General features: G+C 36.3%; 2 protein-coding genes across 4 annotated transcripts; both read left to right on the forward strand.

Moving 5' to 3' along the window:
• Positions 1 to 7,375: 7,375 nt before the first annotated feature.
• Positions 7,376 to 16,166, forward strand: LOC116167163 (ionotropic receptor 25a-like). Its single transcript, XM_031482407.1, has 7 exons — positions 7,376 to 7,673; positions 7,725 to 7,836; positions 13,581 to 13,808; positions 13,857 to 14,239; positions 14,285 to 14,674; positions 14,732 to 15,055; positions 15,111 to 16,166. Exons 1-7 carry the CDS (start codon positions 7,600 to 7,602, stop codon positions 15,406 to 15,408), a joined length of 1,809 nt encoding a protein of 602 aa, XP_031338267.1. The 5' UTR covers positions 7,376 to 7,599; the 3' UTR covers positions 15,409 to 16,166.
• Positions 16,167 to 21,790: 5,624 nt separating this feature from the next.
• LOC116167363 lies at positions 21,791 to 26,233 on the forward strand. Of its 3 annotated transcripts, none has more exons than XM_031482713.1 (3): positions 21,791 to 21,823; positions 21,888 to 23,225; positions 25,046 to 26,233. In XM_031482713.1, the coding sequence occupies exon 2, from the start codon at positions 21,892 to 21,894 to the stop codon at positions 23,221 to 23,223; it is 1,332 nt and encodes a 443-aa protein (XP_031338573.1). In that variant the 5' UTR covers positions 21,791 to 21,823; positions 21,888 to 21,891; the 3' UTR covers positions 23,224 to 23,225; positions 25,046 to 26,233. The 3 variants fall into 3 exon arrangements, with proteins under 3 accessions (XP_031338573.1, XP_031338575.1, XP_031338574.1); XM_031482715.1 differs by having other exon boundaries at positions 25,049 to 26,233; XM_031482714.1 differs by lacking the exon at positions 21,791 to 21,823 and having other exon boundaries at positions 21,840 to 23,225.
• Positions 26,234 to 26,238: the final 5 nt, after the last annotated feature.

The following is a 26,238-nucleotide window of genomic DNA, read 5'->3' on the forward strand; positions in this document are numbered from 1 at the left end:
TTTTCCATGTTACGTTGGATTAACTCGCTAATGGAAATGAACAATTCTGAATCCCTACTTGCGTTTTCGGGAATATATATTGGGATACTTACAGGAGTTGACATACAACTCTCCTTTCCACATGAATTACAGCACCATTGGTTAATATTTCCGGACCTTTTTAATTCATTCAGACTATCTGCACTAATACCCACACATTCGGTGTGAAATTTGCCGGAGCATTGAATAAAATTTTCACAACGCGTTACAGGTTTCCCGCAAACGTAACAGTCGCGCGCCATTGCTACATGCACTAGTGGGCTAAAAGGAAGAATTATGTTGAAAATATAGGTTCCTTTGCCGTTATGTTTCAACTTTCTTAGTTGTTAAAATATTTAAAAAATGTTACAACACATACTGCCAATCAAAGTGAATATGCGCATTATTTCAAAAGCTATGGTTATGCATGCAGCATGAGTTTAAAAATTGGGTTTGCACATGCGTGAATCAACTTGTAGGTTACGTATTAAAAATTCGTTTTATCCATTCGTGCGTGTACAGATAATCAATAAAGATTTTTGATTGTCTTTGGGGAAAAGGGCTAAGTGGTGTTTGGATACCTTTACCCAATCGTATTTTCTGCACGTGCGCATTTTATTATTATTTTACGAGTTATTTTATCATTCAATACTATCTATAATAGCCTCTTTTTGTTTTAGTGTACGTCTACGGTAGGCACCAACCACTTGCTCAACGGTCAGTACAAACGGCGTTAGAATATGTGAAAAGAGTCGAGGACTTGTACGTTGATCTGAAAAGTGTGGCCTTTACGCTGACGCAGGACACAAATACAATTATTAAAAATAGTAAATATCTTCAAAAATACTAATACCCGCACTAACAGGGAATATACGAGCTTCAAAATAACGTATAACCCTCTCCAGGAAAGACTGCAGGTCACAAAACATTTAATTCCATTCCGGTCTACAATGTTTTTCATTTTAAAGCATACGAATGTAAGACCGGCATGAAGCTGTGACCGGCATTCTCTTCTGGCGAGCCTAATACGTATATCCCGGAAGTAGCAACGTAGGGTGCTGCATTATACTGTCAAGGTCTATCACTTTAATATCTCACAACTTAGAAATAACATGTAGCAACAAAATCCGTCTCAACCCACGGTTTTTTTAAACGCTCGTTGACCCTAGCCTTAATTAGCTTGCATGCAAGTAGGTCATAAACATTTGAACTGTTTTGTTTATACAAAGAGAGTTGTTAAAAAAAAACGAGTGATAGCGGGGACCAGAACTAGCAAGTCTTTCAAATAAACCGACGATCGCAAAGGCTTTTTTTGAGGGTAACCCTTAAGAAATGCATCGTCTTTGAATATAGGGTACTGGACGAGGTACTGGATATAACCTTTACGATTTTGGACATTTTTTTCCAAAATTCCTACCTCCAGATGGGTCACTCCTAAACGGGCGCCAGAAAAATCTGATTTCGACGAAATTTGGAATTTCGTGGTCTTTCAACATGAAAAATAGTCTCGAATTAGAAGAAGTCTGTAAGTACAATATTCAACAGCATACCCGAATATTTGGGCATGAAGAAGTCTGCTCACGAATCCCCCTTACTACTACTACTTACGCCAGACCAAGAACTGGTGAAAAAAAAACGTCTGGAGCATTTGGATGGTTTGGTAAACGATGCCAGTTATGTTTCACGAATTATCACAGGCGATGAAACGCGGATCTGTGGCACCCTTCCACAAAATAGAAATCAATGCATTTTTGGGGTGTGAGGGGGTTTTGCCTATTAAATAGATGGCAAAAAGGCCCATGATTATTAATTGCAGGTTCACAAAATTACCGCATCCACCCTACTGGCCCAGACTTAGCACTATATTTTTTTTTCGGACATTTCAAAAATAACTCAGGTGCCGCATATTTGCCTCTGTAGCGTCGTTTTTTGTAGTGCAAACACGCGATTTTTTAATGAAATGAAATAGAATTTTTTTCATTCCCAAACATACTATATAACATGGGATGGGAGGATATTACTTTTGAAGGAATCTAAAAAGTATGTTACCAGCAGTGTGCTTCAGTGTACGGAAAAGTCAATCGAAAGTAACTATATGACTATGATTAAACAACTAGGGGCGGTAGCTATTTTTTTGCTCATTAACTAGAGACAGTACATTCGTCGCTAAAGCAGATGCTTTCAAACAAATTACAATAGGATCTTCAATTCTTTGGGACCTTAATTTTGCAGAAGTCAATCCTCCGATCGTAATCATCTTTCCAATTCCATTTCCAATTCTTGTAAAACGCGTACCTACTTTGTATAGAAAAAACTTGTTCTTTTTAGAACGTACGCGAAATCTTGATTTTAATGAAATTTATTAAATTTGATTAAGTTACGATTAATATTAGATTTAATAATTTTCTATTCGTAAGTAGGAAACATTGCAGTACGGAAATCGACCTTCGATGTTGATTTCAGTAGTAAATTTCTCTCTTGTATTCAAATCTACATATAGAATGTCTTCATCTTTGGATATTTTGGTTTAATTCAATTTGACTTGTAGTGTTGTTTACTTTCTTTCTGCAAACCTGCTTGATGTGTTCTTTAATTTTGCAAAAAAAAACATGTAACGTTTATCTTAGGACAGTTGTTCGCCAGGTGGTCCGCAACCCTGCACTGCCACAGCGATAGCATTTTCTTGCCGAACTAGGGTGCGGAATCTGACTTCCATTGAGGTAGCATTTTCATATGTTATTAAAAGGTACCTAACTCGTTACGTAAACCGAAAGCCAACTGATTTTTTAAGACAATTCAACTCATGTATAAAAAATCGCATAAGCCGCAGTGAAATTGTCACTTTGACAGCGGCAAAAGTTACCTGCAACTTTTCCAGCGACAAATGCACTAGTGGTTTTTTCACTTATTCATTTTCGAACCAATATCGCATTATCCTTTCCCATATGACTAGTTTGACGTCTGTCAATAATTGATTAATTTGGTGAATTTCTTGTTCGTTAAATTGTCCTGCCGAATTACACTCGAGGTTTGTATTTAAACCGAGTAAATTTGGGTTGTGGCAATTCAAATCTGTTTCCTTTTAGCAATTGGACTCGAAAAACTGTCAACCTAAAAATGCTCCACCTGCGGTGTCGCATTTTTATTAGTTGACAGTTTTTCTCGTCTAATTACTAGGTAACAGATTTTCATTACCTAAACAACCCAAATTTACTCGGTAAAATACAAACCTCTTGTGCAATTATAAGTGAAAGTTTTAGGTACTAACCAGACTTGCAATTTTATGAAAGTTTTTGAAGAGCAGAAACATAGGTATTCTTGTATGGTTTCGCCTTCTTTTTTGTTCACGCCATCGGACACGGTAATTTTTAGCATGGACTCCCGTGTCGCCTCATTTGCACACTATTTATAACACGTAGTTTATTCGCAAGCCTCGTCACCACTTTTTTATAGGTATCTGTAGGTAATAATAATAGAAGTAGAAGTAAAATGAACTACTTTATTTTTATTTAACACATAGTCGTGGTAGTAGCATATAGTTATAAATTCAATGGTAGTAGTTACAGTAAAATTTCTACTACAAAGGGATCTCTGGATATCTACGCTATTCGGTCTATAACGGTCGATTATCCAGGAAAATATACACGATATCAAAAAGAAATTTATACAAAAGTTTTGAGGATTTTCAATGTCTACTGTAGCCAGTAATAATTTTAATTATGCATGGTTCGTGATAAAGACGTGGCACACCAAAATTGCATTTTTTTAAAATGGAGCACCCTATACATCATTCGATATTTCAATTCTTCATCCAATTTTAAGCAAAATTTGTAAGGAGCATAATTAATGTACCTCAATTCAATCGTTTCGTTTCGATAACCTGGAAACAATTGAATGTGGGGTCCATTATGCTTCTTAGAAATTTTACTTAACATTAAGAGAAGAATTGAAATATCGAATAATATACATACAGGGCGTTCTATTAGAAAAAATGCAATTTGTGTAATTAAAATTACTACTGCCTACTATCGAAGTAAAAAGTTCAGTAGCTTCACTTTAAACGTTTTTTTAAAAAAAACTAGTGGATCGATTGAACTAATTTTGTTTGAATTATCATTTATTTATGTGTAAGTAAACATGTTCCAAAATTAGGATAGCGAAATACGTTCAAGAAACCCTATTTTTCAGGTCCATTAGAGAAAGTGAAGTGACTAAACTTTTTACTTCGATAGTAGTAAAGAGTATATAACGTATACTCTTTGATAATCGTAGACATTGAAGAACCCTAAAACTTTTGCATAGAACTTTTCTTCATATCTTGTATATTTTCCTCGATAATCGACCGTTTCCAAACTTATCAGGGACCCTGTATATATTGCTGGTTGCCCCACGTTGAGCGCCAAATAATAATGCTGTGTGCACTGGTCCGTAGACCAGAAAGACCGTACACAAACCACCTAAACAAAACCCTAGCTAGCTCTTCTTTTTTTTTATTTAATACGGGATAAGACTTCTCCCCAGCACAGAGAAGAGATTCGACTCTGCTCTCAGTTAACATGTTAACTTCTAAGAGATAGTGAGTCTGACTAAATACCTTAAACTCCAAACTGAACTGCAAAATTTGGAATAATTAAAATGGACCTTGGGCAAGCATGCAATTCAAACACAGGTAAATTAGAACTGAAGTCGTTAGAATGAAACAGACAAAAATTTATGTGAAAGTTACAAAAGTGCGATTTAATCGTAACACACACACACAAGGAAAATGATACACATAAGACTAAAATTAAGACTTACATGTCCGGGAAATGTAATACAAAGAAACGGTATCCTTACACAAAACACAAAAACAATTTTCAATTAAACACTCGATTAAACACTTACACTATAAAGACCGGGTAGGTAATCGCTGCATCTTCTTTTCGGGTAGACTTCCAACTGAGTCACGTTGACAACATGGGGGCACCGAACAAACACCTCTCCTTGCAGCACCTTATTAGATCTTGGTGGGAATCCATGGTGGTAAAGCTCAAAACGGGGTCAGAAAGTAGACAGTTTATATATATATATATATATGTCTATATATATATGTATATATATATATGTCTAAGTCACTGACTTAGGTCGAAACTATAGTCGCTATGTGATTTTATTCACAATTTTTAATAAAGAAGTATGGGGAAGGTTTAGTGTGTTAAATTCCTATTCAACTGTCTACCTTATTAGATGGCCAAAACTTCAAAATGCCACAACGTAGACAAATAATTACTCGCGAATTCGGCTTCCGGCTTCACACACGAAACTTCTCCCTCACTCACATAAGACCACACTTTCAATACTGGCCGTCACTTCAAATGAAAACTAGCTGGCGGTGACTCGTGCCAAAAAGCTGATTCAAAATTTCAACGAGACGTAATTCTACGTAGACTGTCGCTAAACGCGATTTAAAACTACAACAGAACGTACTTACGCGCTGAACTTGGCCAAAAGTGACCCTCTCCCTCTTCCGCATCTTATTTAAGGCGAAACCCTTCTTCCGAAAATCAAAATTCTAACAACCAATCATACACAGTTGACAACAGAAAATATCCCCTCAACTTACGTTAAAAAACCAAAACAATAGAGGTCGAATAATTTTACTAAACAAATTCTTATCAGACATTAATTAACTAAAATACTAGGAAAAATAAAAATTCATCTCTTTTAACTACACAGAAAAGCGATAAATCGCATCCATCTGTCAATTAAATTAAGCATTTACAATTGATAACAGATAAATTCTCAGAAATTTCTACGTTAAATAAAATAAAAAGGTAAACAAAAACAATCTTGACCGCTTTCTCGTATGACAATAATTTCCGTGCCGTCACATAGACCAACGACAAATTAATAATTTAATTATGAATGTTAATTACACAAAAAAGGAGACTGCCCTTGTCCCTCTTAATTAAAATTTCCAAAATTTCATCCTGCCAAACGAAATAAACACAGCAATATTTGTAAGAGATTTAAGGGAAGGTTAATTTCTTTTCGAGTTAGTTGGATCATTTATCGTATTCAGATTAGAGGTTTAGTTAATGAACCTACTTTTTTTAAGCAGAAAGATGTGTCAACGCCTTAAGATGAAGATTCTCAATATGGCTATGCCAAGATCGTTGCAATATTAAAGTCAGCAAAAGTGATTACTTAGGGATCTATTAGATCTGCTTTTATTATTCAATCTAATTTACAGAATCCCCAGTAAATTGTATTTTGGTTAATACGTTACCCCAAATCGTAAGAAGAGGGTTAGAATCCTGGTAGAACAACAAAAGAAGAAATCTTCATTTATTTTTTTTATTCAATTTATTCAACAATTTAGCAGAGTTTAAATTATATTATCGACCAGATTGAGTAGTGATTTCCTTAAGTTAAGGGAGGTTGATTGGACTCAGCTGAGTAAAAAAGCAATTAAAAACATATTTATCCCTACGAGAAACATAAGAAAAGTTTATAGTTACTTACTGTACGATACGATAAAGGGAAGTTTCAACCATCGAGTGAATTAAATTCCACGAGATGGTTTGTTTTCCTTTATCCTCGTGTATAATACCATATCCATAGGATTTTATGGCCTTTAAAATGGTGTGTCGCCGAAAGTGGTTGGGGATGCGGGGGTAAATATTAAACTAAAGTAAACCTTCCATTAAACTCCCTTCTACCTATCTAAATGGACGTGATTTGCAATGTGCATTTTTTAAAATCAAAATTACAATTGGTGGTTCGGTGGTTCGTTCAACAATGAAAGCTCTTGTGCTTGTATAATCTTATGATTGACTTTTTGCTTCTTAGATCATCAAGTTTTTGATTTAATTAATATATGTAATCAGATTATATTAAATAATATTAAATTACAGTGTGCAGTATGTATGAATCAATGCTGAAAGCGAACTCACCACCGCATTTAGTGTTGGATATATCGAAAGCAGGAATAGCTTCAGAAGCGGTGAAGGGATTTTCACGAACATTGGGCATTCCTACAGTCAGCGGATCTTTTCATCGCGTCGGAAGATCGCTACCATGGGAGAACCTTACAAAAGAAGAACAAAATTATTTAATACATGTTGTTCCTCCTGCAGATGTAATCCTGGAAATAATCGAAAAAATTGTTCTTTTTCAGAATATGTCAGATTTGGCGATCCTTTTTGATGATACGTTTGGTAAACTTACACACCCTAATACAGCACTATTGACCATTACCTGTTTTTAGTTATGGATTATAAATACAAATCACTACTTCAAAATATTGCAGTGCGACATGTTATCAGTGGTGTAAATTTTAAAGAGCTCAATGAACAATTGCGAGTTTTACAGCGCCACAATTTATTTAACGTCTTCATTTTGGGTTCCGTACAAACAATTAAGAGGATTTTAGATGCCGCGGATGACAATGGTTACTTGACAAGGAGATACGCTTGGCACGCCATAACACAAGATAATGAAGAACTGAAATGTAAATCTAAAAATGCTACGATTATCTACGTAAAACCATTGATTGCTAATCAATACCTGAACAGAACGAATTTTCTTCAAAATAGCTACATGTTGACGACCAAGCCGTACTTAGCAGCGGCATTTTACTTTGATCTGGCACTTCGGGCGTTTATGTCTTTAAGGTAAAAGGTCTATTAGTTGGCGAATTTGTTACTGACTTAATTTTGCGTTAGGAATTTGATTTCTGACCAGGAATGGCCTATAAAAGCCAACTACAGTAAATGCGGGGATTTAAACACAACAATTGTCCGCAAAGATGTTGACCTTCGTCAGTATTTTAAAAAGGTATTACTAAAAATGACCATAGCGATAGGTTCGTTCTTTCATCTATAGTCATCTAGTGCTTTGCTAATTACATGAGCTCCATTACTAATATGTTAGTATTAACTTTTACTAACCTTACTCTGCGGCGTGTAAGTAATAGCTGTGGTAATAGGTAGGTATACATCCCGCAGTGCATTGCACCACTCCAATGCGGGTGTCGAATGAATGTATCGTGTAAGTATGCGAAAATAAAATTGTTTTAATGTAAACAGAGGATATAACACTCTGGGAATTTATCCTAATTGTACAACATTAACACACTCACGGCCGGTTGCAGGAACGCGAATTGTAATCAAAATCCTACATTATTTGCCAAATCTGGGTTTAAACAAGAATTTTGACATTTGATTGGCTGCCTACTGCAATATAAAGCCAATCAAATGTCTTAATACCGGATTAAACAATAATCCTGGGTTATTTTTTTGTGCAACTGGCCGTCAGAGTAATGATGGGTGTATAGAATCATTATCATTAGTTCACTACATCAAATCATTAAGAAATAGCCAATAATAATAATAATAATAATAATAATAAACCTTAACAGAACTACACGCTCACAACATACTGTAATATCTCCACCAAAAATCCAAGCAACCACACAAATACAACGTCAAGAACAAAGAAACACCATAAATACAAGTAACGCAACATGCACTACAAAGACAGGTCCACCCAATAAAGTTACACGCCCTAGCACACTTAAAAAACACATAACTCCTTCTTCACAGAAACACACCACATTGTCACAACCCACTCGTATACAACCGAAGCGCAAAAACCTTAACAGCACCACAGGCTCACAAAATACTGCAATATCTCCACCAAAAACCCAAACAACCTCACAAATACGACCTCAGGAACAAAGAAACACCATAAATACAATTAAAAAACACAAAACTCCTTCTTCACATAAACACACCACGTTATCACAACCCACTCGTATTCAACCCAAACGCAAAGCCAAAGAAACACTTACACAATAAACTCTATTTAATAAAATTACAGGAATTATTATAATGATATTTTTGTTTTGTTTTCTTCTTTCCTGATAGCGTTGACTATTGGGGCCATTAATAGCTATGTTGGTAAGTATGAATTACATACTATCTCTAGATTTCCAATGTGAGTGTGTGAATATTTATTTTATTTTTTATTTTTCTTTAGAACCCTACATAACTTCACCAGACACAGACACAGACACTAATCGTTACTTGATTTTAATCCGTGCGATTAGTTAACCAGGCTAGACCTGAGTTCTCACAAGAAACACCGACAATAATAATAACTTTTATTATGTTTAAGTAACCGAAAAAAGTTACATACAATCGTCAAAATAAAAAATAATTACACAAAAATCTAAACCGAGATCTAAACTAATACATAAATTTAAATTTTTTCGGCGAATTTGAAATTAAAATATTCATTTTGGGAATAGAACGCCTTTGACAACAAAAATTGTTTAATGTTGTTGCTAAAAACCTTTTCATTAAGCAACTTAATAGTATCGGGTAGATGATTATAAAATTTTATTGCAATATATTCTGCACCTTTTTTCGATATACTTAATCTTAAAAGGGGTAAACGATAATCCTCCTTGCTACGTGTATCGTGAGCATGAATCTGATGTTGTTGCCTATACTTAGCGAGATTTGCCTTAGCATAACACAAGCAGGTAAAAATAAACAGACAAGGCAATGTAAGGATCTTTAAATCTATAAATGCCTGTCTGCAATCATCTCTATAGCCCAGACCTGAAATTACTCTTAGTGCCTTGCGCTGAAGTCTAAAAAGATCTCCACTGGAAGAAGAGCTTCCCCATACTATAATACCATAGGTCAATAAAGAATGGCACAAAGCGAAGTAAGCGCGTCTTAAGACATTTGCTGAGACATTATCTGCTAATCGACGTAGGACAAATAAGTTACAGCTAAATTTTGCTTGAACATGTTCAACATGCATACTAAAACTCAATTTGCTGTCAATACAGAGTCCCAGGAACTTGACATAGCGTGGTGTTAAAAGATTATGTGTTCTCAGGGAGAGAATTAAGTGTTGTGTTTTTGAAATATTGATTTTTAATTCATTTGCAATGCACCACTTATTTGCAAGATCCACTAAATACTCGGATTCACCGTTTAATTGCTGAACAGATTTACCCTGTTTAAAAAGAGTGATGTCGTCTGCATACAAAATGCAGTCATTATATAATGAAACATAAGCGGGGAAGTCATTCACATAAATTAGAAATAATAGGGGCCCAAGAATACTTCCTTGAGGAACCCCTCTTTGAATGGGTAATTTGTGTGACAGCGCATTATTAAAACGTACACACTGCGATCGACCAGACAAGTAAGAATTAATGAGCGACACACTTATTTTATCAAAATTATATACGTTTTAATTTATTAAGAAGAATTTTGTGCGAGACGCAATCAAAAGCGGAAGATAAGTCCAGAAAGGTAGCTACGAGGTAATCGGAATTTTCAAAACATTCTAAGGTTTTATTCATAAAGGTCAAGATCGCATCAATAGAAACGTAGGTTAGCGACGCATAATAAACCTTTGCTCCTATTGACTATTTCTTAACGATCTAATGTAGTGAACTGTTGATAATTATTGTAAAAACCCATCATAACTCACTCCTAACACGGGGCTCATTTTGCGTATTGGTCGCTATATGAACCCAGTGAATCCTGGCTTCGAATGTGCTAACTAGCTCCAAGCTCTCACATGGGAGTTGGGACCTGCAGGCTCGATGCAATTCCAAGGACTGGCTACCTAGCACATTTTTTACTGAATTTTAAATGTTGAAAATGTAGACATTTTTTTAAACATTTTAGATACGGAATTATGTAGCTTCTCTGGCTCCATGTTTTGAGCAACCTATGACATACTAATCCTAATACCTACTAATCGTTTTACCCCCTTTTGGGTAGGTATCCATTCTGCATTTTCTAAATTTCTACCCAAGAACACGAATATAATGAATCCAAACTCATTTTTTATCACTAAAAAACATGATTTTTCATGTTTTATTTAGGAAAGTTTTGACTATTCAGACAGAAATGTCTCCTTGAAACCTATCACTTTTCCTTTGTCGGTACCCATTTCCGATGCTCCGTTACGCACATTAGCGGGTTAAGGGTCACTACGGAGATCACAATATTAAAAACAAAAAATAAAATGCGCATATGGGCATCCAGGAAATGAATTCAGTCGTTTTCCCCAAGAAAATTATTGCATAAATGTGATAGTTGACATACTTAAATCTTGGCGAATGCATTGCTTACAGTGCTTATTGCACATAGGGATTAAGGACACGGTTCGACTCGCCACTGGACCACTCGCCAACGCGCCAACTCGCCACTGACTTGATAACTCCCCACTACGATAACTCGCCAATGGACAACTCGCCACGAAGAAGAACGTGGAACCGCTGACATAAAAAATATATTGGAAAATGTTAGCAGACATTACTAATTACATTAGAACTAGGTCATTACAGAAGATGTCGTCATTGCAAAATGCAGTAAAAGAAACAGGTATTTGTGGCTTTCATTCAAATATTGACTATTAATAAAAAACAGTATTTCGATAAACTTGTTTAGGGATGATTATAGATGATCTATTGTGTTTAACAATAAATGAAAAAAATGCAAAACTGAATAGAACCTGGCAATGTGTTTTCCATTGGAGTGATGTGCCGCCGCAGTGGTGAGTCAGTCAGTAGCGCTAGCGAGTGGTCCAGTGATGAGTCGCCCTTGGCTAGTTGTCGTGTATCGTCGGGATTAAACGAATCGAGATGCATATCGAACGTTCATAATTGCGCACGACTTTGCCGGAAGATTTATTCAGATTTCGTTCGGATTCGTTAAAATTTTGATGACATACCTAATTGTAATTACACACGTCCTTCTTTAAATACACTTAGCTAAATTCGCTTAAATTCTATATTTCGTGCAATAAAACTAAATCAAACATCAATGATTTTCACTAATAGTTCGGGACTTAGAGTCAAATTAGCTTTGAGTTTTACAACAATAACAGTTGTAATAAATAGTGATAATGGAATTGTAACAAATTACCGAAATTGAATGGCGATCTTTGTTCATTTGAAGGTGGGCTTTTATATAGACCGCAGGGACATTTTATCTTGTATTCGTTTAAATTGTCATGCCGAATACAGCTCGTGAGTTTGAAATTTCCGGAACTTGCGGAACTTTACTTACCTATCCGTATTTTTCATTCAAAATTTAAAAGGAAATGTTCTTGCATGTCTAGATGTGTAATTACTCATGATGACAGCAATTTAAGAACTGCACAGTTGGCAACATAAGGCTAAATACAATAACCGTGATTGTAGCTAATCTGTTTTATTTCAACGTCGCCACAAGTAAGGCGTCTGACAAATGTACGTTCGTCGATGTTAAATTGTTAATCAATATTTTGCAAAAGAGACAGCTAAAATTTTGTAGTAAATCTCGATATACCTTTAAACGACAGTATCACTGTCATTTCAAAACCATAATTCTTAAATTTCATGATCAACGAAAAAGAACGCATACTTCCAGGAATTTAGAATGCCCAGATAAAATGAGTGTAGTGATCATCCATATTCCGAAGAGAAACTCTCGATCAAAATTTCCCGACGATCTACCAGGCGAATAGTCTTGCGTTATTCAGTTTGGCAATTCACACAATCACACCACAGAGAGCGCTACAGCTCTTATCCACAGGCTAATAGGTGAAGAAATACGAGTGGAGATTAAACAATACTTTGGACATTGGGAGAGCGGCTCAAAAATTTGTTCAAGTATCTGAAACATTGTTTGTAGATACCACTAGCAACTGTGATATCTAAAATCATATACTGTATTTTTAGCGCATTTTTTAAGAATTAAAAAAAAATGTGCTATTGTTTGCGTTTTGTCCGTGCGTCCGTTCGTCCGGACCTACTTCTGCCGCTTTGAACTAAGTTTTAGGGGAACGGTCCTAGAGTCCTGGATTTTTTTGCAGTAGGAAGCCTATACCTTGAAGGTGTGCCAGACGGCCATCAAATTTCGCTGTCTTAAGGGGGGACATAAATTATTTCTTGAGATGCTGTTTTTGAAAGTAAAACGTGCATAACTTTCACATACCACAACCAATTGGTCTCAAATTTTGCATACGCATGGCTTTAGTGGTGTCAAGTGATACTTTTGAAAGGGGGGGGGGGTAAACACGCCTTCTACCCTTCATAGTAACCGCTTTCCGCCTTTTACATAAAGAAAATATGGATAAAACCACTAACTTGCATCCTTTCGTATGATGGTTGCTGGGAAAAAGAATGTTGAGTCATTTAAGCTCCCAAGCGAAACATTCTATATACTTTTATTTTATCTGTTTACATAGGACACATCCAAAGTTTTTGAATTTGTCACAATCATTGGCAGTCCCAAATTGGATATACGAATTGCTTGACTGTACGCATGTGGTACCTTCAACCTCATCCGCCCAAAAGAGTAATCTCAAACATTATACCAATCACTTATATACAAAGAGGTCATTGAAAATTTCAATTTGTAACGCACGAATTAGCAACCATAACCTGACGAATGACGATAGAGTATTCATGGTTTGGCGAAGGGTATTCGATATTCCAGCCACATTTTACCTGTAAATCTGTGGGGGCCCAATTATTACAAATTTATAGAGGACCGTTATAGGTATCAATCCCTCCTGCATTTGGAGATTTATACATGAACGATAACGAATCGAGTTACATGTTCACCATGGATCTTACTGCTGTTGAGTTTAATAATATATCCCGCAACGCATCTGTGATACAATTAGGGAAATGGAACGCTACGCGTGACAGCAATATCGTATTCCAGAATTCTGAAAACATGGTAAATTATCGGGCAGATATTGTGCACCGGGTAGTTACGGTCGTGGTAAGGAAAGAAAATGCACAGTTTGTTACTTTCTCCACTCTGTTTTAGCAACCGCCATTTGTATATTTCAATAACACAACGGGATATTTTGGTTATTGCATTGATTTAATGGATAAGATCGCGAATTATTTAAACATAAAATACGAAATCCACACGGTACAAAATGGAGGGTTTGGGTACATTAACGACAGTGGAGAATGGAATGGTGTTGTTCAGGAGTTGATTCAAAGAGAAGCTGAAATAGGCCTGGGCGCAATGCCGCTCATGTCAGAAAGAGAAACTGCTATAGATTTTACAGTTCCTTATTACGAATTAGTTGGCCTTGCAATTTTAATGAAGTACAATACGCCTCATAGCTCCCTGTTCAAATTTGTGACTGTTATGGAGTATGATGTGTGGCTCTGTATACTCTCATCATTTACTATAACAAGGTAATTTTACGTCCACCAATGTCATGTTAAAATCTGATTTTTTAGTTTATTCTTATGGATTTATGAGCGTTTTAGTCCATACAGCTACTCAAACAATCGCCTAAAATACGTAGATGATGAAGACAAAAGGGAATTTAATTTGAAGGAGTGCCTGTGGTTTTGTTTGACATCGCTTACACCTCAAGGGGGAGGTGCCGTCCCCAAAAGCTTATCCGGGCGAATGCTGGCGGCAACTTGGTGGTTATTTGGATTTATTGTTATTGCTTCTTACACAGCCAACTTAGCCGCCTTTCTGACCATTTCGCGATTAGAAGAATATGTGGAATCTCTTGATGACTTGGCAAAACAGTTCAAAGTACAGTACGCCCCTCATCAGGGATCCGATGCCGACCTTTATTTTCGACGAATGGCAGAGATTGAAAAAATGTTCTATAAGTAAATTAGATACCTACTGACAAGAAAAATCTCTAATTCATATTTAAATTGTTTTAGCATTTGGAAGAGTTCAAGCCTAAATTCAAGCCTAAATAATTTTCAGCGCGCTCAGTTAGCGGTTTGGGATTATCCCATAAAGGAGCAGTTTATTAAAATGTATCGAATCATGAGCGGTCATATGCCATTGACGTTCGCAGAGGCCGTTGATAAAGTAAGATTAGCAAAACCCAGACCATTCGCTTACATCGGTGACGCTACGGATATAAAGTATTTGGCGCTTACTTCCTGTGACGTCAGAATAGTAGGAGAAGAGTTCTTCAGGAAACCATACGCGTTAGCTGTACCTCAAGGATCTCCATTAAGAGACCAACTCAATGCGGCGTGAGTATAGCCAATTTCTTTTATAAATATTCACTCTCTTATTTATTTCCAATAGAATTTTACATTTTCAACGTGAGGGGGAATTACTGCAATTGAAGAAAAAGTGGTGGGATAATAATCCATTTAAAGTACAATGTGACCAACCAGAAAATGATACGGGCGGTATTAATTTTCAGAACATTGGTGGACTTTTCGCAACTATTTTTTTGGGAATCTTCATAGCTGCCATTGTATTTGGCATTGAATATTGGTATTATAAATACCACAAAGTCAAGAACGCGATTGGAATTATCGAGGAGGTCGCATCTATAGAGAATTTTAATAATACCACAAAGCACTCGTCTAAGCAGTAGGAAGGAATGCACGTTTGTTGTGATTTCTGCACGATATATTGGGTATGACCTATGTAGAAATGGTTCTGAGTACCTACCAATTGCAATACTGGGAAAACAAATAATAGGTAGATCAATGTTATAAGATTGGTGCTCTATCGTCGTTACATAGACCTGTGTCTAACCCAGTGGTTCTCAACCTTTTTTTGGTGACGGAACATTATAGATTGTAAATGAAATCGCGCGGAACACCTAATGCCGAGGTGGGGGCGGTAATGCGAGTTGTTAATACAAACGAAAATTGATCAAGAAGTAAGTTTTATTTTAAGTCACTAACAAAATGTATTTTTTTTTCAAACTGAAACTTAAAAATATATAAAACCAACAGTAACATAAGAAACAAAGTTTATTAGTGGGACACTTGTGCCTGATGTTGTTGGCATATTTTGTCAATATCAGGCCTAATGTGAGAAACAGTGACCCTCATTAAAAATAAATAATTAAAAATACGCACGTTTCAATAATACACATATTTTATAATAAATAATAACTGACTAAATTAAGAGGTAACATATTACATAATTATATTTCGCGAAACATTTGATAGGCATTCGCGGAGCACCAATGTTCCGCGGAACGCTGGTTGAGAACCACTGGCTAACCTTTTTGTAGTTCGTCAAATTCATTTACCATACACTGAATGAACACAGTATATCTGACTAACTCTGTTTGTGATTGTTGATGTTAACTTTACTTTACTTTGATAAGCATTGTTCACAATAAAAGCGTGTTTTACTATTTACGTCTTGGAATTTGTAGGAATAGCGAGTTCTTGTAATAACACGGTACTAAGTACTGTTATACTTGATGTTTCCTAGTTCATTTTTTAGTGTAGGTATCTTACTCCAGTTTATACGTACCATTATACGAGTGTGTAGGTATTTCTTAATTTATATTATACCTATACATGTCATGTCTAACGTTGCTTTATCAAAATTCGGTTTCAAATTATTACTTGATGAAATTGAAGTTTGTCTCTCTCAATATTCGCATATAGTATAGGTTCTCACTTTTTCTTTTCTATTTATTTCTTGAATGTAAGATACCAAAAATAGAAAACGATTATTGTGAATCACAAATAAATTGTTATGAAAAACTTGTCAGCTATAAGTATTACTATTTTTATCATTTGACCATTGCTTAAGCATTGAATTAATTTTTTATTCAATGCTTTAGGTACATTGTGCATTATTGGAAAATGTCATTACTTTCTAAATTTTTTGAAAATTGGGTGTCTCTGGAAAGACCATGTAATCGGACCCTTCTTTTAAGCCCCACGCTTGCGTACAAAATGAAATGGTTTTTGCACATGATCATTCCTTCTTTGAAAATAGGTATATCTCAAAGTTTCTGAAGTGACTTTTTTTAGCAAAAACATTTTATAAATCAATTAATTGAGTATTGCAAATCTGCACTCTATCACATAAAATGATCACTAAAGAGAAACAACATTTCATGTAGAGCTAGTCATAGGCCAGATAATTTATGGAGTGCAGATTTGCAATGTTAAATTAATGGACATAATTTTGTTCACTAGTCGGCCAATGTAGTCAGGCCGGTTGTAGGACAATTCGCATCCGAATAATTCGCTCCCGGACATTTCGCACCAGGACAATTCGCACCCGGGAAATTTGCACCGGAATAATTCGCACCAGAATTCTCGCTCCCCTGAGATTTTGATGTCTGGACACTTTTGCACCCGCATACTTATCGTCAAGAGAGTTCACATTTCCCACCGCACGTACATTTTCGACGGAAAACAATTAAAAACCCAAAAGGGTAGTAAAACTGGAAAGGCCAACGACCATATCCGTGGTTGGTTCCAGAGTAAAATTGAAATTTGAAGAGGTTGATAAACTAAATTTTTTGCAAGGGAGGGCCGAACCTAGCTAATCTTACCTTGTCATCGTTGACCCAGATCCTGGCATTGCATGTTAAACTAAGAGCCGATGAATCCTTCTTTGCTCTTCTCGCTCGACACAGCCATGATGAGCAGTTTTGGAGTTTAAGGTTCTTAGCAAAGAGGTACATGTATCCTTCATAGATTAAGTATCTCTTTCCCCTTTTCGTTGTACCGAACTCCATTGTTACGCGCCCGTATAGTTTGCACCGCCTAAATCTCTTATCCATTATCAACTTTGTGTAACAATCAAATTTTAGCCTAAGGGACAAGTCCATTTTTGATGATATTTTCCTTGATTTTGGCTTAATGCACTTAAATATTTATGTTGGTTAAACAATAGCCATACAATTTGTAGAGGAATAATTTTTGAATAGTATTTATGAGGCAAGAATTCATACGTACAATCCTATATGTACCTTTTTAAATGGAATGGACCATATCAAAGAAGTAGAGATTTTAGGTCACTTTAATAGCATCCATATCACTCAAAATCTGGAATTGAGTACTTATTTTATTGTAATCTCAGTATTAAACATGAGAACACTTGCTAAAGGCACCATGAATGAAAATTTATTTAAAAAAAAAAAACAAAAAAAAGGTAAAAAGACACTCATCCGTGATGTAAATTGTCCATGCACTCATGTTCACAAGTAGACGGGTGCTGCTAAACGCTGGTATCGGTCTATCAGCAAAACTGTCACCTGACATTTCTTAAACCTATTTACCCAGTTTTATTGTACCAATTCACAATGAAGGTTTTTTTCATTTGGAAACCTTTTACGTACAAATAATATTGCAATAGGAATATAAAAGTCTAAATGAAATGTTAATTCCTAATAGCTGCAAGTTAATTTTCCTAGTTCTCTAACCTTCGATGTCGTCCATTTAAAGGACACATAACGAAATACGTATGTATTGTCTTAATAGAATCTCAAGTAAATTATAATCATATTTGAACGTAAAACAAATAGATTCTTGCGAGTTTCCGTAAAATTAAAGAGATAAGAACTGTAAAGTAACGAAAAAAGAAAAAAATGTTGATAAATATCGTGAAAAAAATTGATCTTGCTATAAATTATATGGCTATTATTTAAATGATATACTGAAATTGTGAAGATCCATGACTCTCAATGGGGTGCTTAAGAAGCTTCGGAGAAATAACACCAAAATCTACCCATTTATTATTATAACAATTTTTATGGGGAGATTTTGGTGTTAATTCTCCGAAGCTAAATAATATACGGTGGTGCATTAGAAACCATACATAGCTATTTCTGTAAATTAAAATAATTTTCAAAAAACGCTTTGGCACGTCAAATTGATCATGGAAGGAAACAGTGTCTAAAATAAAACTTGCTCACTAATGTCTTTGTCTCGCATCTCTGACAGTGCAACCCTTAAAATCTTAAATGATGCATCATTGGTAAGGTCGTCCATCTCTGAATTCGGATATGTAATTTTTTTGGTTTAGTTGTTTCATTTCCAGCGCATTGGACGTTGCAGGTACAAGTTTTCTCTTTTTTATACCACTTGCAACTGCATAATTTTGACGCACGATCGCATTAGCTTCTATTACATAGTGATCGGCCCGACATCCTTAAATTAAAAAGGAAGTATATAGGTACTTAACAATTACAAACATTTAAAAGAAAAAATCATCAATATCGACCTGTTCCTAAAACGTTTCAAGATTTTTAAAGGCTTTACTGTTTTGATTATTAACAATCTCTTAAAAAATTGCCAGAATTTTTCCATGTATCTCTTCAAACTATAAAATAAATAAGAGTAAGAAAATCAAAAAGAAACTTTTAAGTTCATTCACTACAATAGTTGTAGCAAAGATAACGCAAAAAAAATAAGCAGTTAGTCTAATTTTACTCAGTCACCAATAATCAACATATATATAGCCATATGTGGTCAAAGAAACGTAAAACTGATTCTAAGAAAACTGGAAACTTACCTTTTCTGAACACCACCACAACATTACCACCAGAAACAAATTTTTTTAAAATTAAAAAAAAAGTATACACAAAATCAAAACCCGTGCTCAGATAAATTTTAAAATACCACTCTGTCAAACGTTCAAGAATGAAGATACTATACAGGCGTTAAAGTTCTAATTAGTTGTGGTCATACATACTTAAACCCGATTTTTCGGACCTAATTACTTTTACCTTGTGTTAAACCCTATTCATCTTCCAGAAATAATAGAAAGGATGTCATTATGATATTTCTCTTATTGTTTCTTTATGAAGTGCAATTTGTGTTATCGGGGTCTTTTCAAATTTACCTTTAATTATAATATTATCTTAATTACTTATCCAAATTTAGTGCCATCTATGAAATGCATTGTTCTATTGTCATTTATACATACTCGTATTGTCTAAAATAAATTTAATTCATTTCCTTTGTCACCCTTTTCAACTAAAGAAATAAAGAACAATTTTTTATGTGTCTTCGTTAAGAAATCTTCATGCAAAGGAGCGTTAAAATTACTTCCTTTTTCTATTTTCATCTTGATCTTATAATGTAAATATTTTTAACTTTAGACTTATCACTTTGTTTGTGTACGGTATTATATGTTGATTCTGTTTTAATATTAAGAACGTCTCAAAAGTAGCGAATATTACACATAATATTGTAGATATTGCTGTGATATTTCGTCTGGCAGGACGAAATTTCGGGATTCATAAGTAGAATGGACAAGGGCGGTTTCCTATTTTCTATGTAATTAATTTTCTTTAATATAAATTTTTGTTTTGTGTCGTTGGTTACTGAAACAGAAATTATTGTTACGAGAAAGAGGTCAAGGTTTGTTTTTGTGCACATTTTTTTAAATTTTCTTTAACGTAGATTTCCGAGAATTTTATATCGCTTTTATTCTGTTATCAATTGTAAACGCTTAATTTAATTGACAGGTGGATGTTATTTATCGCCTTTTCTTTGTATTTAAAAGACAGAAAATTCTATTTTTCCTAGTATTTTAATTTTGTGTTATCTCTTAATGTCGGTTAAAAATTGATTATAAAAATAATTTCTACCTCTGGTTTAACGTGCGTTAGGGGGGGAAATTTTCTGTTGTCAACTGCTTATCATTGGCTATTTTAATTTGTAATTTGGAAGAAGGGTTTCCACGTTAAATAGAACGGACTGAGAAGAGGAAGGGCTTTTTGCCACTGTCAACGCAGAACTACGTTTGTTTGAAAATTTAAATCGCCTTTTGCCAAGTTGAGAGCAGATCCACGTCTGCAGAAGTTTGAAGTTTTGTTTTGGAGTTGTGAAGTTTTAATCGTCAGTTTTGTTGCCAGTTAGGGCAGTTTTGGAGTTGAGTGAAGATTTTTTTTTATTTCGCTTCGGCGAGTTACCGCAGTAGTTTGGATTGTGTAGAGGTCAGCCAGCATTGGAAGTTGGTGGAGTTTCGGTTTTACGGAGTGGCAAGCAATTTCACAATAATTTCTGTGTATGTCATTCGAACGATTTCATTTCCTTTAATTTACTGTTTTCTTTGGATACTTGCCCTAGGTCCATTTTATTTAATCAAAATTCTTAAGATCTATTTGGAATTTAAGGTATTTGGTCTAACCCACTATCTGGTAGAAGTTGGTTTAACTGAGAAAAGAGTCGAATTCCTCCTCTGTGCTGGGGAGAAGTTTTGTTCCGGGTAAGATAAAGGTTTGAGCTAGCTAGGTTTGTTTAGGTGTTTTGTTTTGTGTATGGTCTTTTTGGCCTACGGACCGGTGCACACAGCAATATACTATAACTAGGTATAACTATTTGGTATTTAATTACTCCACAAAAGACGTTTCAGTTACCTATTCTTATTTTCTCAAAACGAAAGCGCAGTAGATAAAAATTATGTGTTCTTAAATTACAGGATTTAACTATATCAGACTCTTCATACAACTTCAAAAAAACCAGCGTGATTATATTTAAGAAATGGAAATACTTAAAAATCGCGATGTGTTGAAAATGAAATACCAAATAACTATTATTTGAAACATTTTTCCATGAAGTAGATGTTTACCAAGATGTGCACTTTCGAGTGCGAATTTTTCCGAGTGCGAATTGTCCGGGTGCGAATTATCCAGGAGCGAAATGTCCAAGGTGTGAAATGTCCAAGTGCGAATTATCCAGATGCGAATTATCCGGTAGCGAAATGTCCAGGGTGCGAAATATCCTGGGAGCGAAATAATGCATTCCATAATTATATTCGCGTCCAGTCCGAATATATTATCTTGATTATTTACCATGTAGTCCGCTTCCAGCGCTACTCTGCGTGCACCATAATAAACTAAGAAAGCAAACTTACTCCCTTTTCCCCTTACCACGTCTAAGCGGCCACCGCCGGAAACCCGTTACTCATTCGTTTTTGGTGCACTCTGCTGTGCGGTCGTTTCTTCCGTGCCTACGTACTGTACTCCGTTGTTTTGCAGCGTCAACTGGTTCTTTTTGTTTTTTTCCATTTACTCAGCGGTTCGTAGTTTTTTAGACTACGATTACGTAAGTAATTTATTATTTAATCTATTATTTAACACAGGACAATGGGTAAACATAAAAGAGACAGATCTAGGAGTAGATCGTCGACTAAGCGTTCTTTTAACAAAGAAATTAGAGATCTCAAGAGGAAATTGGATAAGTTGGAAAAGGAGAGAGACAGGGCTAAAAGAGATTTTTCCCGCTTCCGCGAAAGTTGTTCTCGTAATGAAACAATTTCACGAGGGAATAGAGAATGCCGTTCTCCGAGTGAGTCGGATTCTTCAAGGCGGCGGCGGCGGCGCTCCAGGTCCCAACGTCGTTCTCCCAGTGAGACGAGTTTGAATCCCGGGCGCGACACTCAAGGTCGCCGTGAAGGTCGTTCTTCGAGTAAGGCGACTTCTACAAAGCTTCCCTTTCGAAGGGAACAAGAAAGCCGCAGCCCCAGCGTCGCTCTCTCTCTCTTTACTCGTACTGACACGAGTCGCGCAGCTAATAGCGCAACTATCGATTTCGTTGGACCTGGCGGCCGTCACTCGAGTAGTGCGGCGCTTGTGGCTAGTTCTGCTGATTTTTCTCCCCGAAAAGAGGAGTCTCCTGCTCTAATCTTGCTTGATGATGCGGGCATCTCTGAAGAAATTCGACTTATTTTGGGTCCCGATCCAAACCAGCAGAAAAAGTCAACATTTAATTTACACAAGGCTGTAGAGCCAATTTGGACTCATATTTTAGGTTTTGGCCTTCCTAAAGAAGAGTGTGATGAGCTCTTCAAAAAATACGAGCTCCCTATCAATTGTAAGTTTCTTACACCCCCTCGTATTAACCCAGAGGTCGAGGCCAACTTGAATACGCTTCATTCTACCAGGGACCAAACGCATTCACAATACCAATTTCGGCTGAGCAAGGCTTTAGCTGCCCTGGGCATTTCTTTGAATGTGATTTTGGAGGAGGAGGAGAATATTCCTAGAGCTTCCAAGGATAGAATTTTATCAAGTATCGCGGATTCTGGACGCTTGCTTTGTAGCCTTTTCAACGATATTTCCCTTAAGCGACGTCAACTTATTCTTCCTCTCATGAATAAACATATCAAGACTTTAGTGGAACAAATCCCTCCTGGAGATTTTTTATTCGGGCCCGATTTAGGTGACAAGATCCAAGCCATTAAGACTATGGAAAAGGTCGGAAAGGAGATTCGTGTACCCCAGCCCCTCTACAACAGATACCAACAGAATTCAGTTGCGTTTCAGAAAAAGAAGGGAGGGGGGGCAGAGAAGTCACATACAGCTACTAGTGGTCAGTTAAACCGGAGACGCCCGACCTACCGAAAGAGAGAGGTAAGGTCACAGAGAGGGCGACTCTCGATGCCCCAAAAATCATCAATACATCAGAAATACCGTTAATGGTAGGTAATAATTTGTTTTTAGCAGGCCGTCTGCAGTTTTTTAAAAATGTCTGGAAAACAGTGACCTCAAATCCCACAGTCTTGTCTTGGGTTGAAGGTTATAAAATACCTTTTTCCAAGACCCCTCCATTTTCGGATGGTCCAATTAAACATAGTTTTTCCGCCAGCGAAATTATCCTTTTGGACGCGGCTATCAAAGAGCTTCTAACCTTAGGAGCCGTTTCAAAATGTACTAGTTTACCGGACCATTTTGTTTCGCCAATCTTTTTAACAGAAAAATCTAACGGAAAAATGCGGTTTATTTTGAATCTTAAGAAACTAAATGTCCATGTTGTTGCTCCTCATTTTAAATTGGAGGATCACAGAACGGCTCAAGGGTTATTAAGAACAGGTTTATTCATGACAACGGTCGACCTCAAAGACGCTTATTTTTCCATCCCGATTCATCCAGATTATCGCAAATATTTAAGGTTTAGATTTGATAATCAATTGTACGAATTCACATGCGTCCCTTTTGGACTTTCAGTGGCGCCTTACTGTTTCACGAAACTGATGAAACCAGTAACGTCTACTTTACGTCAACAGGGCATCCTATGTGTTAACTATCTGGATGATTTTTTCATTCTTGGGGATTCTTTCAAACAATGTTCGGATAACACACATTTGCTGGTCGCTCTGTTGGAGTCTTTGGGTTTCTTTGTCAATAAGGAAAAGAGTTCTCTAACCCCCAGCAGATCGCAAAGATTTTTAGGCTTCATTTTTAATAGCACCGATATGAAAATTAGCCTTCCATTAGAAAAGAAGCTAAATATTAAAAATTGGGCTTCACTTTTTAAGAAAACTTCCACATGCAAAATTCGAGAATTTGCAAGGTTTATTGGTTTCCTAGTTGCAGCTTGTCCAGCTGTTAAATACGGCTGGCTCCATACTAAATCTTTGGAGCGACAAAAATTCTTAGCTCTCTCTCAAAATGGCGGTGACTTTGGTGCGTCAATGTCTATTCCACTTTCCTTACTTCCGGATCTTCACTGGTGGGAAGAAATGATTTTAAACTCATTTAATAACATTAGAAACGACGTTTTTATTACTGAGATTTTTACTGACGCTTCCTTGTCAGGTTGGGGAGCATGTTGCGGCTCTGAGAAAACTCACGGCTTTTGGTCCGAATCAGAAAAGACACTTCATATAAACCTTTTAGAACTGAAGGCTGTTTTTTACGGTCTAAGATGTTTTGCAAATCTTCTTTCTAACTGTAATATTCTTCTACGATGCGACAACACCACCGCCATAGCTTACATTAACCGTATGGGCAGCGTTCGATTTCCAAAGCTCTCCAAGTTAACGAGAGAGATTTGGCAGTGGTGCGAAGTTAGGAATATTTGGATTTTTGCATCGTATATAAGCTCTGCAGACAATTTTGTAGCGGATCAAGAGTCCCGACAGATTTTCTCTGAAAATGAATGGTCATTGTCCCAAGAAGCCTTTTACCTTATAACCGACAATTTGGGAAAACCTGAGGTTGATCTTTTTGCTTCACATATTAATAACAAATGCGATAAATACGTTTCATGGCATAAAGACCCAGGATCCTTTGCTGTTGATGCATTTACCTTGAACTGGAAAGACTTAAATTTTTATGCGTTTCCTCCTTTTAACTTAGTTCTAAGGAGCCTACAAAAGATAATCCAAGACAAGGCCGAGGGCATGTTAGTGGTTCCCTTTTGGCCCTCTCAGGCCTGGTATCCACTCTTTTCCAGACTAATAATAGGGAAAAAGTTATATCTAAACCCTGCCCCTAATTTGTTGTCTTTGCCTTCTAGCAGCAATCATCCTCTGGCCTACCAACTTTCCCTGGTGGCCGCCAGATTATCCGGGAGTCTTTTTTAAGAAAAGGTGTCCCGGAGATTGCAGTGGAAACCACGATGGCGTCGATCGCGGAATCTACATTTAAACAATATAATTCAACCTACCGCCTTTGGTGGGCCTTTTGTCTGGCAGAGAAGACCCCAGTGTTTCAACCTTCGATCAAGGAGGTGGTGACCTTTCTACAAACAACTTCGGAGAAGCATAATACCAAATACGGAACTATTAATTGCCATAGATCGGCACTAAGCCTTATTTTAAATCAGGATCTAGGTTCAGATCCGATCATTAAAAGATTCATGAAAGGAATGTCTCGTTTAAGGCCTTCTCAACCAAGATATTCAAACACATGGGATCCTCAGTTGCTGCTGTCGTATTTCGAAGGTTTACCGAAGGAATTGAGCCTCCGAATGCTCTCTCAAAAGTTAATTACTCTATTGGCGCTTATTACTGGAGGTCGGCTTCAAACTCTTTCCCTGATTAGGCTCTCAAATATAAGTGAAAGTCAGGAGGAAATCCAGATTAATATCACGGATCCAATAAAAACATCAGGACTTAATAAGGAACAGCCCACGCTTCATATTCCGTTCTACAGTGAAAAGCCCAGTCTTTGCGTAGCGTCAACTTTAAAGAAGTATCTCGCAACAACAAAGCCCCTTAGAGCACCGAATCAAGACTTTTTGTTCGTCACAACTAAGAGACCTCATTCCACTGCATCTAAACAAACATTAAGCAAATGGGTTAAGCATGCCTTAGGCTCAGCTGGCATTGATACTTCAAGATTCAAACCTCATTCTACGAGGCACTCCTCTTCTTCAGCTGCTTTAAGACAAGGGGTTTCTTTAGAATCAATATGTAGAACCGTAGGATGGTCAGAGCAAACAGGGACGTTCGCTAAGTTCTACAATCGACCCCTTGGCGATAAAACTGCTTTTGCCAATGCAATCTTAAGGTTATCCAAACGACCTTGAATTATGTATAAGTGTATCTACATACATTTAATTTATACTTACCTAAGCTTTACGAAGTTATTAACTTCGATTTGTTACGTTTTCCATTTAAAGTTTTTTTTTTCTAGAATTACTTTATTTTCTGACTTAGTTTACTGTAACAATGTATCTTTATAATACATTTTTTTCACAAGATTACC

Source organism: Photinus pyralis, unplaced genomic scaffold (genome assembly GCF_008802855.1).
Source record: "Photinus pyralis isolate 1611_PpyrPB1 unplaced genomic scaffold, Ppyr1.3 Ppyr1.4_LG3b, whole genome shotgun sequence".
Classification (NCBI taxonomy): Eukaryota; Metazoa; Arthropoda; class Insecta; order Coleoptera; family Lampyridae; genus Photinus; species Photinus pyralis.